Consider the following 16,287-nt stretch of genomic DNA (forward strand, 5'->3'; position numbering starts at 1 on the left):
AGGGGAAAGGGGTGAGAGTTAGGTTGAGTACATCTTTCATTGCCAAATTGAAGCTTCTAGATCTAGGGACTGCTCCTGGTTGTTTGAAGCCTGCAGTTTTAGGATGAAGAAAAGATAATATAATTTTATTTAATGGATACTTCATGAAGTAGTAATTCCTGAGAGGTATGCTGACTGAAAACATAATAGGTGCCGGAAGAGTCAGGTAAATGCATGGATGTAGACATGCAGGGGTTAATCAAAATAATTTAGGAGTGTTTTCAGCTGGTTAGTCTCATATGGGATCTTCGAACCTGTGGCGAGAAGGAAACCGGTGTTTAGGAAGCACCAGGCACAGTGCTCAGAAGGGAGAGGTTGGCCAGCCAGTGTGCAGCTCAGCTGCTTCGAGGACGGAACCCGCAGCCTGGCTGTGTCCCAGCAGACCCAGGACCAAGACTGCTTCTGCCACTGACTGTCTCTGCGACCTGGGAAAAGTCATCCCCTCCCTTAACTGGGCCTCAGTGTCCTTACCACTATGGTGGAGTTAGACGGGATGGTCTTGGAGGTCTTTCCAGCCTCGAGGAACGAAGGATTGGGTCGAAATCACAGCAGAGCATGTTATGTGTGGGCTGCTTAGCAGTCAGCTTTAGTATCTCCCAAAGCTGACATGAAGGCCTGGGCTGAAATGATTAATACAGTCAAGTGAGTCATCGCAGGAGGAGTTTAAAGAAGGATTTCCTGACTGTAAGAGATGTGGCTCTCTAGAATATCTTGCCAGCAGAGACAGTAGGGTCTCCATCTCTGGACACCCATAACTGGAAAGGGAGATTACTACACCTGGGCTGGTTTAACAGCAGAGCTGTAACCATGCAAGGCTAACATTTGTTGAGTGCTTACTATGTTCTCAGTGTTTGCCTTGGATTATTTCATTTAGTCTTCGTGGTGGTCCAGTGGGCTTGGGTGCTATTATTACCCACATTTTACAGTTGTGGAAACGAAGGCACATAGAGGTTTGGTAACTTGCGCAAGGTCACACAGATGGTAAGAGGGAGCCAGGATTTGAACCCAGGCAGTGTGGCACGAGTCCATGCTCTTCAGTGTGGTTCTATCCATCTGGAGGCATAGAGGTTTATGGTAGGTCATGCTTTCAAGTGGAGCTTTTTCTGGAAGCATGGGGATTATTTACAGTCTCTTGAACTGCTAGCTCCAGGATGTTTTAGGGCTAGGCCTGAGTGAGGAGGAGGCAGGGGAGACCTGGCAGGTATTGAAGTACCTGGGAAGAAAGGCAATGGGGATGGTGGTCCTGCTCCAAGTTGATAAGTGGAGGCTGAACTTCATTGATACCGGGGGCCATGATCCCCAGGGCCACCCTGGCACCAGGGTGCAGGGGATATGGGGCCTGAGCAGGAGGAACAGAGATCTGCGGGCTGCACCGACCCATCCCTGCCCCTAGGCTGAAGAACGACATGGCAACATTGAGGAGCACCTGCGGCAGCTGGAGGGACAGCTGGAGGAGAAGAACCAGGAGCTGGCACGGGTGAGGGCACCCGGCTGGGCCCTCAGGTCCCCTCCTTCCCCCAGGACAGGCTCCCAGGGCGGTCTGTGGAAGGGGCATGGAGGAAGGGCCTGGCCAGGGACACAGTCACAGAGAGTGGGAGGAGGCTGGCAGGTGAGGGGGGAGGTGGTCAGGAGAGTGGAGAGAGGGGCTGCCAGAGGATGAGAAGAGGACAGGGGAGGAAGTCGAACCCCAGTGGGAGAAGGTGGTCCTCCCTGGGAGGGTGGCCTGGTGCGAGGCAGGTGGCTGTGCAGGTGCGCCAGCGGGAAAAGATGAACGAGGACCACAACAAGCGGCTGTCGGACACAGTGGACCGGCTGCTCAGCGAGTCCAATGAGCGTCTACAGCTCCACCTGAAGGAGCGCATGGCAGCCCTGGAGGAGAAGGTGCCTGGAGGGGCGGGGTTGGGATGTGAGAGGTTAGTGCTGGGTGTGGCGGGGGATGGGGGGAGGCGGGACTGCGATGGGCGCAGGCAGGATCTCACTGGGGTGGGTAGCCAGCCTGGAGAGGAGGGACTGAGACTGCACACCCGGAGGCTCAGGTCTGGATTGGGAGAGGAAGGCAGGGGCCTGGCTCACGGCTGCTCTCCCCCAGAACACGTTGATCCAGGAGTTGGAGAGCTCCCAGCGGCAGATTGAGGAGCAGCACCACCACAAGGTACCCGGCTGAGGCCAGCCCTGCCCAGCCTGGGAGGGCCGGGTTGCAGGGAGGAAAGGACACCCTGCTTTTAACACTGCTGCTCTGATACTCGGCAGTGTTAGTGCCTATGTTAGTGCACTACATACGTTATTCCGTGATTTCTTATTAGAGCCCATCATAGTAGATGCATCACTGCCCACAGGTAAAGAAGAAACTGAGGCCAGAAGCTTAGGGCAGAGGTGGACAGCAGAGAGGCAGGGCCCAGTGAGGGGCTCCACCGCAGGATTTGGAGGGAGCTTCAAACCCTGGTGCAGCCAGAGCCTGGTGATTCTGGGAGGATTTGCCTCTGTCCTGGCTTTGGCAGTGTCTGTGAGGTCTGAGAGGGCGCTGGGGCCCTCTTGCTGCCCAGCCTCATCTGCTGTGCGTTTGTGCAGTAGTGAGGCGTCAGGAGGCCTAGGCTAGTAGAGCTCTCCCCAGACAGACCCCCTCCTGGCCCTGCCCCTCTGCCCATCCTTCCACTCACTCTCCGGTTGGACCTCTTCTCTTTTGGTGTCATCTGTGGGCCTGGCTTGGGGCCCCTGGCTTTGGACTTTGCAATACATTCTTCAGCATCTCCCCAACTCTGCTGTCTTCTTTGTCCCTCTCTGACTCCCGCCCTCCCTCTCTGCCCCTCCCTGGCCCCCACCCCCACCCCGGGTCTGCTGGCACAGGGCCGCCTGTCTGAAGAGATTGAGAAGCTGCGCCAAGAGGTGGACCAGCTGAAGGGCCGAGGGGGCCCGTTTGTGGATGGCGTGCACTCCAGGTACTGCAGCGCCGGAGGTTGGGCATGCCAGGATGGGGTCCTATCGGACCCTGCGGAAGGAGACTTCCTTCCAACAAAAGACTGCCCAGGACCTCAGGGTCCTCCTCCTGTTCAGGGTGGGACACTGAGGCTCAGAGAACTTGGTCAAAGTCACCCAGCTTACTTGGGCAGTTTGGGAGGGAACACCTGTCCTCCGAGGGCTGCTGAGAGGCGAGTCATCAGACAGTCAGTGCTCTGTCCCCGCTGTGGTAGGACATAGGCCGTGGTTTCTGCTTCCTTGACAGAGGGCACACCCCTGAGAGAGGCCTGCACATCCCTTGCTTAGCCCTGTCCCACAAGGCCCACTGGTAGGGAGGGCCACTCATTCCAGTTCTCTTGAGAGTCAAGGACCACCCAAGTTCAGGCAGCAGGCAGAAAGGCAGCAGGAGAGATTGGAATGAGGCATCAGAAACTTCCTTACTGGAAGCTGAGATGCCGTGGCGATCCTACGGTCTTGGCATCCCTTTTCTTGAAACCATTGTAAGAGAGGGAGCTTACCTCCTAATGCTTGAATTAGGCCCATGTTTAGGGAACCTCTGGATTTTCCCCCACATTTTGTGGAGCAATGGGTATTGAACTCAGACCTCGAGCCTGTCCTCAGTACCCAGGCCAGAGAGGTGGGGTGAAGACAGAGGAGACTGAAGTGGATGGTGCCACTCAAGGTTCATGGCTCTTGGCTGTTTTCTCTCCAAACCAAACTCTCTTAGATCAGAACCCTTGCCGTTCCCTTTGATCATGTGCTTGCTCTATCAGGGAAATGGGATGAACTACCGTGAAGAAAGGTCAATGGAAATATGCATATGGATGTGTGTGGAGAGGCAGTGCTTGAAATAGGGAAGGGGATGTTGAGCTTGAAGAAGAGAAGCCTGTGGGTGTCTGGGTTGGGAGAGACTTTAAGTACCATCTCCATGTTCACCAGGAATTATTGTATATGGCTATGAAGAGAAGCAGAGGATGGAGACAGGTAACAGTAGTTGGGATTTCTCCTACTTCTCCCATCCTGACCAGAAGAGACAACCCCTCAATTAGTAAAATATGGCCAACAGTACACCAAGCCATTTGCCACTGCTTGGCTTTTTTTTTAATGGTTGGGAATGCTTGGGTTCGACTATAGAATCATTGGGTACATCATGGAATTGGGGCTGAGTTGCAGGGAGAAAAGGGGAATATGCGGGAACTTCCCTCTCCATCCAGCGACCTCATATAGTCTGTATAGACACTGTGTCCCTTCATTCTGGACTCCCTCAAGGGTTCCAAGTAGAAAGGCACAGGGAAGAAGTATCACTGGGGAGGCTTTCAGATATTCCAGGGGATTGTTGCTTGGGTTCTAAAATCTCAGGGTTGGAATAGACTCTTGGGGCAGTCAAAGTATTTTCTCTAGCTTGTGTTTCTGACAGTGTCAGGGCCTCCTAAAGCTTCCTAGGCAAAAGGGTATGCCTGGCTTGAATTTTAACCAGGGACTTGGTCCAGATTATGGGGAGACCCAAGGAAAAGTGCTGGATAGAAGACCAAAAAACAAACACCCTCAGAGTGAAAAGGACCTGTAGACATCATCCCTTCCAACCTCTCCCAGTGCCTGGAGCCCTCCTGCGCCATGTGTTTCAGATGGCCAGAGAGCCTCTGCTCGAATACCTCTTTGATGGGGAGCTCAACTTTTTAAAAGCCACCAGTTACATCATAAGCCAACCCTTGCCATTAGAAGATCTTTCTTATGCCAGATGGAAAGCCACTCTCTGGAACTTTCTCCCCTGGCTCATTCTGACCCCCGGAGCACCAGGGCATACGTCTACTCTTTTGCTTACACGGCAGCCTTTCAGACATTTATGACAGCTCCGTGTTCTGCTAAGACGTCTCTTCTCTGAGCTGAAGATCCCTTGACTCTTTGGGCCCACTGGGTGTGAGCTGGGGCTCTCAGTCCTCAGCGCCTGTCTTTTCTCTCCCTCATCACCGCTCAAGGTCGCACATGGGCAGTGCAGCAGACGTGCGGTTCTCCCTGGGCACAACCACACACGCACCCCCAGGCGTGCATCGCCGCTACTCGGCATTGAGGGAAGAGTCTGCCAAGGTGAGGGGGTGGAGGGATCTCCTCAGGGAGTTTGGGGTCAATTCGGCCGCGTGCCTGGCTCCAGTTACGCAGACGGCTGGTGTGTGGGGCAAATCCTTCCCCTTCCCTCCCCTGTGTCAACGACAGCTGCAGCCCTGGGGTTGAGGCCATCGTCAGCTGCAACAGCTGTGCCCCCCCCCCCTTGCCTTGGCCTCCTGGTGGGCAAGAGGTGGGGGCTGGCAGGCAGCCAACAGTCCCTGAGGCCCCACTGAAGTGTGTGTGCGTGTGCCTGGGCGTGCAGGCGTGTGTATCTGGTGGTCGGGCGTGGGGGCCGGGGGGATGCTTCATGGGTAAGACGGAATTGGCAAACTTTCTGGAACAAAAGCTGTGGTTCATGGGGGAGATGAGGGAGGGATGACAGGTTAACTGGCCCTTGGGATGGCACCTGGAGTTTTCCGAGAAGCAGCTGTGCGTTCATGCTGTCTGAGTCTGCCTAGGGAGATTAGGGGAGAATGAGGGAAGATATGGGGCAGAAAAATGCCGAGTTCGATCTTTTGGGAAAGTGCAATTATTCGTCATGTTCTGTCTTGAGTCCAGGTCCTCTAAATATCATTTAGAGCACTGGGGCATTAGAAGATATAGATGGAGAAAGAGGGAACTCTTAGTCTCAGGGGAAGATTCATTCTGCTCTTAAGAAACTCCTAGTCTGATGGGGGAGTCACAATCTGAAGGCGCCTCTTTTTCTTTCTCCCCTGACTTCTTTACTCTTTCTGTTTATAAGAACATAGCAGCTGTCCAGGAGCTGAGAGGCTGCAGGAGCCTTGAGGGGGAGCTAGGAGGCTTGGGTCATAGAGGATGGGTGTTAGAGTACCTTTCTGTCCCTGGCCCCCTTTCTTCCTTCTCTGCTCTTCTGGCTCTCCCAGCCCAGTTCTCTGCCCTCCCCTCTTCTGGGCCTTTGCCCGCTGGATAGGTGTGTAGGATGATTTCAGAGAAGCTGGCACCTCTCGGGGTTGGCCAGACTGTCCTATGATGAGCTGAAACTCTGCAGAATGTCTAGTCAGGCCTGCTTGGCCTTTCTGGCTCCCTAAGTGTAGTCAGCCTTTGAGTTTGTGTGAATGGAAAGTGATAGCTTTTATATAGTGCTTGCTTTGTGCCAGGCACTGTGCTAAGGGCTTTACATGTATTTTCCTCATTTGATCCTCACAGCTATCTATAAGGTAAGTACCTTACCATCCCCATTTTACAAATGAAGAAACTGAGGTACAGAGAGGTTAAACAATTTTCCTGTGGTTGCACAACTAGTATTTGGTGGAGCTAAGATGCACACCAAAGCAGTCTGTGTCTGGACTCTCTTCTTAACAGTTAGAGCAGTATTTCTTTTTTCTTTTTTTTTTTTTTTTTGAGACGCGCCCAGGCTGGAGTACAGTGGCCGGATCTCAGCTCACTGCAAGCTCCGCCTCTCGGGTTTACACCATTCTCCTGCCTCAGCCTCCCGAGTAGCTGGAACTACAGGCGCCTGCCACCTCACCTGGCTAGTTTTTTGTATCTTTACTAGTAGAGATGGGGTTTCACCGTGTTCGCCAGGATGGTCTCGATCTCCTGACCTCGTGATCTGCCCATCTCGGCCTCCCAAAGTGCTGGGATTACAGGCTTGAGCCACTGCGCCCGGCCAGGAGCAGTATTTCTTAGAATATAATGTGCAAACAAATCACCCAGGGGTCAGCCGGGCGTGGTGGCTCATGCCTGTAATCCCAGCACTTTGGGAGGCTGAGGTGGGCAGAGTGCCTGAGCTCAGGAGTTCGTGACCAACTTGGGCAACATGGTGAAACCCCATCTCTACTAAAACACAAAAAATTAGCTGGGCGTGGTAGCATGGTGGCATGTGCCTGTAATCCCAGCTACTCAGGAGTTTGAGGCAGGAGAATTGCTTGAACCCGGGAGGCGGAGGTTGCAGTGAGCCGAGATCGAGATCGCGAAACTGCACTCCAGCCTGGGTGACAGAGCAAGACTCCATCTCAAGAAACAGACAAACAAAAACAAAAACAAAAAAACCACCCAGGGGTCTTGTTAAAATGCAGAAGTTGAATTGGTAGGTCTGGTGGTATGGCCTGAGATTCTGCATTTCCAACAAGCTCCCAGGAGATGCCAGTGCTGCTGGGTAGAGGTAGGGAGGGTCCTGCTCTGCAGTTATCTGGGTGTCTTATTACGACTCCTTTACCCTCCTCCTTTGCTAAGGACTGGGAGACTTCTCCGTTGCCTGGGATGCTGGCCCCGGCAGCCGCCCCTGCCTTTGACAGTGACCCTGAGATCTCCGACGCAGATGAGGATGAGCCAGGGGGTCTGGTGGGCTCTGCGGACGTTGTCTCCCCCAGCGGCCACTCAGATGCCCAGACTCTGGCCATGATGCTGCAGGAGCAGCTGGATGCCATCAATGAGGAAATCAGGTTAGGGCATAGCTGGAGGGCTTGGGGAGTGCCTCGAAGGGCAGGGGGGCCCTTTGTGTTGGAAAAATCCTATATGGGTTTGCTCACCTCTTACACCTGCAACTTAGAATACCACAATTCAGGGACCCTCTGTGGGTCATCAGGCCCGCTGGCCCAGTGCTGGAGTGAGAGGAGCAGGGCCTCAGTGGACTTCTCAGGCTTCACCTTCCCTCTCAGGGCTTGCGATGTGGCTCGGCTCAGGAGGATGCACGCTGTGTTCCTGCAACCCTGCAGCTGATCATAACCACTAAGAGTGTAGCTCCTGCTTACTGAGGCCAGCTCAGGGTGAGAGCTTTGTAAATGTCACTGTCTATCTTATCACAGTCCCTGAGGTAGGCAGCATGATCCCTGTTTTACAGACAAGGGAACAGAAACTCAGAGAGGTTAAGTGACTTGCCCAAAGTCACACAGAAGTGACACAGCCAGGATTCAAACTCAAGTCTGAACTTGGTCCACTGCACCATGCTTCCTGTCCCTAATGAGGCATCAAACGGAAACAGTGACAGGGAAAGTTGTGAAAACTTTCATTCTATCGTGCCTTTTTAATGAGTTTATTAATGTTGATGACACACAGCAGGGCAATATCTGAGCTGAAGTGTATCAGAGCTTTATAAGCTGTACAGGATATCCAGTTCAATGGTTCAGTGTATTGCACAGACCAGTTACAAAGAACACACACACACACACACACACACACACACAGAGAGAGAAAGGTACAAACATAAGACCACTAGCTTTTTATTTTGCAAAGTAAAACATTAATTATAAGGACTATCTATTATCACAATCATTTTGCAAAAGAAAGGACATTTTAACATTCCTGAAGTAAGAAAGACATACTCAGAATAAAGGCAAGTCCTTCTTTGTGAAAGGGAGTGGGCATCTTTACTGGAGTATGTGTGAGTGTGTGCATGTGTATGTGCGTGCACTCGTTGCTCAGTGCCTCCCAGGCACACACGTGCACCATTTTCATTATTTCTCTCATTTTTCTGTGACACAGGGAAAACCCCATCAGGGGTCAGCATCATTTAAAAGTCCTATACTTGGAAACTGCTGACTTATACCACTTCAGACATTGCATATGTTGGGAAACTGAGGCACAGAGAGCAAAATACCTGACTCAAGGCCACCCCTGTAGTTAGGGGTAGGTCAAGAATTCTGATTTTCAGGATGGTTTATGTTCCACTAACCAAACTGCCTCCTTCCCCAGCAGCTGCTTTTGTTAAATGGAGGGAGCAGGCAAGCTAACAAGAAGGAAACATATTTCTAAGCTCCAGCGGGACAGACAAAGCCTGCCTGCCAGTCCTCGGTGGCGAGTGCAGGCATCGGCCCGTGCTGCCTCCTGGTCCTGGCTGGGTCTCATGGTGAGGTCTGGTTTTGCCTCCCTTCCAGGATGATTCAGGAAGAGAAGGAGTCCACGGAGCTCCGGGCGGAGGAGATTGAGACACGTGTGACCAGTGGCAGCATGGAGGCCCTAAACCTGAAGCAGCTGCGCAAGCGCGGTTCCATCCCCACCTCTCTGACAGCCCTGTCCCTGGCCAGCGCGTCCCCACCACTCAGCGGCCGCTCTACACCTAAGCTCACCTCCCGCAGTGCTGCCCAGGACCTGGACCGAATGGGGGTCATGACCCTGGTGAGAGGCAGCTGAGGAGCAGGCCTGGCGTCACTGGGCCCTGCACCGGGGGAGGTTTTAAGGGATGGTAGGACTCATGTGCTCTCAGCTGGGCCTGCCGTCGTCTTCCCATGATGTGTGCAGACCCCGACATGTCAGGCCACCAACCTGTCCTGGGTTTGAGAAGGGCCTAGGTCATATCTTCTTTGCCATCTTCCTTGGACGAGCCCAGACTGCTAAAGAAACTCACCCACTGCCCTCACCTCTTCCTTTCTTCCAGAAAAATAAGCCCTGGCTTGTTTTTCTAGGCCAGCTTTTTTTTTTTTTTTTTTTTTTTTTTTTCTCTCTGGTGTGATATTCTTTCTGGGCCTGTGTGAGGCATTGAATCCTATCTTCTCATCCTAAGACTACTGGGCTCCCCTGGGGTTGGCTCTAGGGCATGGAGATGGTAAGTCCAAGCTTACCCATCCCTCTCTCTTGCAGCCCAGTGACTTAAGAAAGCATAGGAGGAAGCTGCTGGTGAGTGCTGCCTGATGGCCCAGGTACTAACGGGTTCGCTGCTCCCATGCCCTTTCCTTTCGGCTTCCTCCCCCAGGGCCCTTCAGTCTGAGTCTGAACTCAGAGAGGCACCCAGGGCCTCCCCACCGCATTTCTCCACGCTCCTCCACCTCTTCTGGGCTGGGTAGACAGGCCCGAGATCTCTCCCTCTATCCCCTGACGGCTCCACTGTCTGTTCAGTCGCCAGTGTCTCGGGAAGAGAACCGAGAGGATAAAGCCACCATAAAATGTGAGACTTCTCCTCCTTCCTCACCCAGGACGCTGCGGCTAGAGAAGCTTGGCCACCCAGCCCTGAGCCAGGAAGAAGGCAAGAGGTAAGTGGAGCAGACCCTACCTCCAGTCTCTCCATCCGCAGGGTCCTCTCCTCCCCTCCTCTGCCTCTGCAGGGACCGCATCTCCCCTGTCCCAGTTTCCTGAATGTCTTACTTCTCTTTGAAACACCATCAGGGAAGGGAGTTCCTATGTCTCCCTTGCCCCCATCCCAGTTCTGACACTTAATAGAAGTTCTTCCTGAGGTCTAACTTCCATCTTTCCTGCTGTCACTTAAGTATGTTTCCTCTTATTCTGTCCCCTTCTGGCTATCACCCTGTAGTGCCTTGGAGGATCAGGGCAGCAACCCCAGCAGCAGCAACAGCAGCAGCCAGGACTCCCTGCACAAGGGCGCCAAGCGCAAGGGCATCAAGTCTTCCATTGGCCGCCTGTTTGGGAAGAAGGAGAAGGGCAGGCTGATCCAGCTGAGTCGGGATGGAGCCACAGGCCATGGTCTCTGTCCCCTTCCTAACGGAGGTCTGGGCGGGCATTGGGGCATCAGAAGCAGGAAGGTGTACTTGGACTGGCCTTCTCTGCCTGCATCCCAGGGACCAGTTGGGGGAAGCCCCAGGCAGGTGACCTCAGATCCGCAGAAGCAGTTTTCGGTTAGAGCTATTCATGGTGGAGTGGACTGCCTTATGAGGGGGTAAGCTTCTGCCTCTACAAGTGTCAGGAAGTGGCTAGATGGCTTTATTTGGCATGCTGTGGAAAGGTCTCCTGTACTGAGTGAAAGATTGGGCGTCTGGGGTTTCTTTCAATTTGGAGATTTTCTGATGTACTGTGCTCGGGACCTTCTGGAGAAATCTCTTGGTTGTTTCTTTAGAAGAGTCAGTTCTTGATTAGAACTTATTTCTGGGTACCTCTGGCCTCTGGGACTCAAAATGTGGTAACACCTAGTTATAGCTTTGTAGACATTAAATTCAAGGAAGCTCTTAGGCAAGCGTGACATCGTTATCACCTCTATGATAGTATAAAGGTCTAGTACATACTTGGCATGTGGTGAGTACACAATAAATGTTAGCTTTCATCTGCCCCCTCTCTTCTATTTCTTCTTTTCTCTTTTCTTTCCTGTTCCATCACCTTTTCTTTCTGTTTCCTATTCAGCCATTTGTTCCACAAACATTTATTGAGTAACTACTGTATGCCTTAGTAACAGGTGCTGACCAACAGTTCATTCCTTCAAGGAGTTCAGTGTCTAATGAAAAGGAAGAAGTAAAGAGACAATTCCAGAACAATCTATTGATAGAAATGTGCCCAGGGTGCTTGTGGGACTCAGAATTCGGCTATGGAATGATGGGGACAACAGGGGTGGCCTCCTTTGGTAGCGACATCTGAGCTAAAGTGTGAAGGCCACATAGGAATTAGCTGAGCCAAGGAGAGGTCTGTGTGTGGAGGAAGGGGGTGGTCTGGGAAAGGCAAAGGTTTGTGGGTGTGAGAGGTTGGTATGTACTTATGCCTGTTCAGAGTTGAGAAGAAGGAGGGTGGGAGGAGTGGGGAGATGGGACTGGACAGCTAGGCTGGGGCTAGCTGTAAGGGCCTTGCAGCATCTGTTTTAGTTTAAAAGTTCCCCTGAGGCAGTGGGAGCATTGATGAATTTTGTGCAGGGGAGGAACTCATCAACTAGAATAAATGAACCTTTGGACCCCAATACATAATTAGACCTTTCTGCACCTCAGGAAGATGTGAATCAGAAGATAGCTAGCTGTCTGAGGAGGAGGAGGAGGGAGAGCATGAGAGAAGGAGGTCAGAGAAAGAGGAAGGAGAAAGAGGAATTCGCTGAGACGGGGAGAGGTCTGTGTGTGAAGGAAAGGGGTGATCTGGGAACAGGGAGGAGGAACATGGCCATGTCTGCTCACAATATGGGAGTGTCAGCCCAGAGAATGAAGTCCAGCTCCTTTCTCCAGTCCACAGGGGTGAGGGGAGTTGTGGAGCTGGCCACAGACAGGGGAAGCTGAAAGGTTTGATCAGGGGAAGAAGCATTTTGGGTGAAACCTTATGATTTCCGACGCTCTCCACACCATGCTGGCACCTAAAACTGAGACAGCACCTCAGATTCGTTTCTGGGTTACCCACACTTGTTGCATACTGTGTACTGTGTGGGGGTGACCAGGGCTTAAAAGAATTCTAAGATTCTGCCTCTGGCCATGAATTCTGTAGGGTTCTAGCATCAATTCAAGGAAATATTTAATAGAAGACAGAACTCTGCATGTTCCCCTTTATGGTTTTGTGCAAGTGAATGCACCCAGAGAAGGAGGCCCAGAGATGCAGCTCTCAGTGTGTGGATTTCCCCACCCCTGACCCAAGCCAGGGTCATCCTTCTCTCTGAGCCTTGTAGCCCACTTGTGTTTGGGGCTCTGCGTTTCCTTTGCACCTTGGCTTGGAGGAAGGACAGGTTCTGTCTAGGATTCTAGGGTGGGATAACTTGGGTCCATCTGGCTGGAAAACACCCCCAAGGCTGAGGCTCCCAGGGAGACTCTGAACTGGGGATGACCTGCTTGATGCCATTCTCTGAGACTGCCTGGATGCAGGGACACTGAGCAGAAGCTCCAGGAATAATGGTCCCGTCAGGCCATGGGTTGTCCTTTGCTGAGGAGCCTCCTGCTGCTTCTGTTCCCCACCCCTGATCCAGGCAAGGGAGGAGAGGCAGAGGGGTTGGCTGATACACGCATCTCTTTCCTTGTAGTTCTGCTAACAGACTCCGAGTTCAGTATGCAGGAGCCTATGGTGCCTGCCAAGCTGGGGACCCAGGCAGAGAAGGACCGGCGGCTAAAGAAGAAGTAAGAGCCACAGGCCAGATTCTGCCAGGATGGGGCCCAGCCCCCTACGCACTTCCCTTCCCCTGGCCTGCTGTGAAACTGAGCTCAGGGACCCAGACCCCAGCAAGGCCCTTCCTGAACTGAGTTGGCCTGGTCCATATGGGCACAACAGGGCTGGGAGGAGGTTCTTAGGATAAGCCTAGGGAGAAGGAGGCAAGGGGGTTATGGGAGAGTGACCTGGGTCCTGTGGGTCTCTGGCAGGGCAGATTGAAATCTAAGTCAATGTCAGGTCACACGCAAACAGAGAGCTCCTCGCCCTCTGGGGGTGGAGAGGTGTTCCTGCCCCATTTCTTGTCATACTTCTTCAGAAGACGGAAGAGCAGAGCAGAGGAAGTCCAGGGTGGGGAGCAAGGGTTGTGGGTGTCCAGCTCTTGCACAGCCCAGTGGTCCCTGGAGCAAGAACAGTTAAGAGACAAGGAAGAACTAGTGAGTCTGTTGTTCCTCTTCCTATAAGACACCAGCTGCTTGAAGATGCCCGCAGGAAAGGAATGCCCTTTGCCCAGTGGGATGGTCCTACTGTGGTCTCCTGGTTGGAGGTAAGCCTGAGCAAAGGGAGTCCACTCAGGGGTCTGGAGGGAAGGATGTTTGGGGTGGGCAGAGGGGTGATGTCCTAGAACTTTTACAGTGTGTTTCTTCCCTGCCAAGTGCACATGTGCCATACCTAGCATTTAGCCCCCCTCCCCCACCCCAACACACACACATACCAGTCAGAGGACAGAGTTGATGCTACTTTTAATCTGTAAAATGAGAGAGTGAGGATTTGAGGACCTCCACATTCCTAAAGTCTGCATTTGCTATTCGAGTCAGTGGATGAAGCCTGGCCCTTGAGTCAGTGGATGAGGCCTGGCCCTTGCCCCTTGCTATTGCCAAACTCTTGGTGGTAGGGCCCAGGCCTTGAATTACCTCCCTGTGCCCGGTGTCTGCAGCTCTGGGTGGGGATGCCTGCCTGGTACGTGGCAGCCTGCCGCGCCAACGTCAAGAGTGGTGCCATCATGTCCGCTCTGTCGGACACAGAGATCCAGCGGGAGATCGGCATCAGCAATGCCCTGCACCGACTCAAGCTCCGCCTGGCCATTCAGGAGATGGTGTCACTGACCAGCCCCTCTGCCCCGCCCACCTCCAGGACTGTGAGTGGCCCTTCCCTTGCCCAGGACATTTTCAGAGGTTCTGGAATAGAGTTTGCAAGGTCTCCTGTTGGGCTTTGGGAAGATGGCAGCATTGAGCCCTGCCCCTTCCTTCCCATCCTCACAAAGGGCTCTCCCTGCTCTTCAGGAGGATATGACGTTGATTCTAGGAGGATCCCAGCAGCCTTGGTTCCCTCCCTCTCACATACCACCCATGGGGCTCCATCTCCCCATCCCTACTCTGCCAAAATTTCCAGGTCTCTGGGCAGTTTCCAGGATGGGCTTTCTGGGGTTTTATATGGTTGCCAGGTTGGGGGAAACAAAGGGAAGAGGGCATTTGTGAATATTGTCTTGGTCCTCTAACCTCAATCAACACAAGAATGCAGACTGTTTCGCCGCCCCTGGGGTGGAATCTTTCATTACTGGCCATCTCCATGACTGGGTCAGCCCCATTCCAGGTCAGCACTGTGCATTCTTACTCATCCGGGAAACATTTATCGCGCACTTCCTGTGTGCCAGGAACTGTGCTAAGCATCGTGGATATGATGATAACAGAGATGTGGCTTCTGCTGTCCACTTGCTCAGAGCTAGGCAGTGTGCAAGCTGTGGGCTGGGCCCATTGGAGGACTCGGGGAGGGAGCTTTGTCCTTGTCCTTTGGGCTCCCAGCCTGATGGGGATCCTGGGAACCCACACCCAGGACCAGCTGGGTTTCCTCTCTGCCTACAGTCTTCTGGGAATGTCTGGGTCACCCATGAAGAGATGGAAACTCTGGAAACATCTACTAAAACAGTGAGTCTGGCCCTTGGCCTTTGGCCCTGGGCCTGGGGTTGGGACTGATGACTCCCACAAGGATGAGGGAAAGGCTGTGGGCAGTCAGAGTGGGCTGCCATCGATCTCATGTGAGGTTGGTATCCCTGAGGTGTGATCTGCTCTTAGGGTGGAGGGTTGCCGGGAGAGGGGTGAGGCTGGGAGCAGTTTGTATGTGTGTGGTCCTTCCCAGGAGGTCACAAGCTTGCCCTGGGCCGCTGGTGTGCTGCAGTGGAGGAGAGTTGGGCTGGGGAGGGCTTTGCCCTGCTATGGACTTGAGCCACAGGGTCTCTGCCCTTGTGCTTCCTCCCTGGTGGAGGAATGGGGAGTGTTGGGAGAGCTGCGCATCTTGCCTGGCTCCCAGTCAAGCCTGGGAGGTGTGTGTTTTTGCCACACACACATTTGCCCTGCCTCACCGCAAACGTGGGTGCACACACCAACCTTGTGTTCTCTCTTAACTATCCCGACAGGCTTTCCCCAGTCACCCAGCCAGATACTGGGACATCTTTTTCCTCTCCTTGATGGGGTCTAGGGTAGAGCTGATAGGTTTCTTGACTTTGCCTGTTTCCCCTAACACGCTGCACTTGTTCCTGCTAGGACAGTGAGGAGGGCAGCTGGGCTCAGGTAAGACTCCCTCCCCTGTCTAGAACCAGCTCCCAAAACTTCAAGACAATGTTCTTCCAGTAGGTTCTCTCCCCAGCAGGAATCTCTGAGTCCTTCTTCACATGAAAAGCCCTGGATACGGGTTCTTTGCTCCCATCAGAGCGCCCCCCCACCCCCACCCAGTACCCTCTAGCTGCTTGTTCTGGTTTCTCAGGGTGGCAGGTGAGGAGCCCTGGAGGGCTGTGGCCCCTGCATCCCTGGCCCTTCTCCTCAGTCTCACCCTTTTCCTGGGAATAATGAGACCTAGATTAGTGTGAGTCTTTCTCCTCTCGCTGTCCCTCTCAGAGGCACTCTGGTGAACTGAGCGAAGGTCTTTCATCCATTTCATGAGCAAACATTTATTGAGCAAATATAGGGATTAGGCCTTTCCTGACTCTCTGGATATAGAAGTGAAGAAAGCAAGCCCTCATGGAGGCAGTAAACAAATAAAGGAATAATATCAGTAAACAAACCATGTCAATAGGGATAAAAAAGACAGTCTCAATAAGTAAACAAATAAAGGGACAATATTGGATAGTGATGCGAGCTGTGAAGAAGAATGAAGCAGGGAGCAGCACTGTGTATATCTGCTCAGGGAAAACCTCACGAGCAGGAGACTGGCTGAATCATTCACGCCATAAAACACCCTTGGCAGAGGTGATTGGGGGGATCTGAGACATAGGATGTTAAATGAAGAATGCAGATCCTAAAAGATGCATGGAATTTGATACCAAAACTCAAAACCAAACAAAATTAATCATATATTGTTTAGGGAAATATACATGGATGATTGTAAAAAGTGTAAAACAGTTTTTTACAACCAAAGGAATAGTCAGAAAACTCAGCATAGTGGTTCCCTTTTAGAGGGGCAGTAGGA

At 52.7% G+C, this 16,287-nt stretch overlaps 1 protein-coding gene across 50 annotated transcripts in view; it reads left to right on the forward strand.

Moving 5' to 3' along the window:
• Positions 1-16,287, forward strand: part of PPFIA4 (PTPRF interacting protein alpha 4) — a 52,703-nt gene that overhangs the window by 20,567 nt on the left and 15,849 nt on the right. For 16 of the 50 annotated variants that reach the window (XM_078003116.1, XM_078003145.1, XM_078003105.1 and 13 more), the window contains 15 exons: positions 1,433-1,516; positions 1,789-1,920; positions 2,129-2,191; positions 2,884-2,975; positions 4,971-5,079; positions 7,294-7,502; positions 8,934-9,174; positions 9,637-9,672; positions 9,892-10,025; positions 10,304-10,473; positions 12,704-12,797; positions 13,291-13,372; positions 13,763-13,963; positions 14,688-14,750; positions 15,366-15,392. In XM_078003116.1, coding sequence (XP_077859242.1) covers positions 1,433-1,516; positions 1,789-1,920; positions 2,129-2,191; positions 2,884-2,975; positions 4,971-5,079; positions 7,294-7,502; positions 8,934-9,174; positions 9,637-9,672; positions 9,892-10,025; positions 10,304-10,473; positions 12,704-12,797; positions 13,291-13,372; positions 13,763-13,963; positions 14,688-14,750; positions 15,366-15,392 — 1,737 coding nt within the window. Of the gene's footprint in view, positions 1-1,432; positions 1,517-1,776; positions 1,921-2,128; positions 2,192-2,883; positions 2,976-4,970; positions 5,080-7,293; positions 7,503-8,933; positions 9,175-9,636; positions 9,673-9,891; positions 10,026-10,303; positions 10,480-12,703; positions 12,798-13,290; positions 13,373-13,762; positions 13,964-14,687; positions 14,788-15,365; positions 15,393-16,287 lie in introns of all 50 variants that reach the window. The other 34 variants (XM_078003097.1, XM_078003085.1, XM_078003138.1 and 31 more) reach the window with 9 other exon arrangements.

Source organism: Macaca mulatta, chromosome 1 (assembly GCF_049350105.2).
Source record: "Macaca mulatta isolate MMU2019108-1 chromosome 1, T2T-MMU8v2.0, whole genome shotgun sequence".
Lineage (NCBI taxonomy): Eukaryota > Metazoa > Chordata > Mammalia > Primates > Cercopithecidae > Macaca > Macaca mulatta.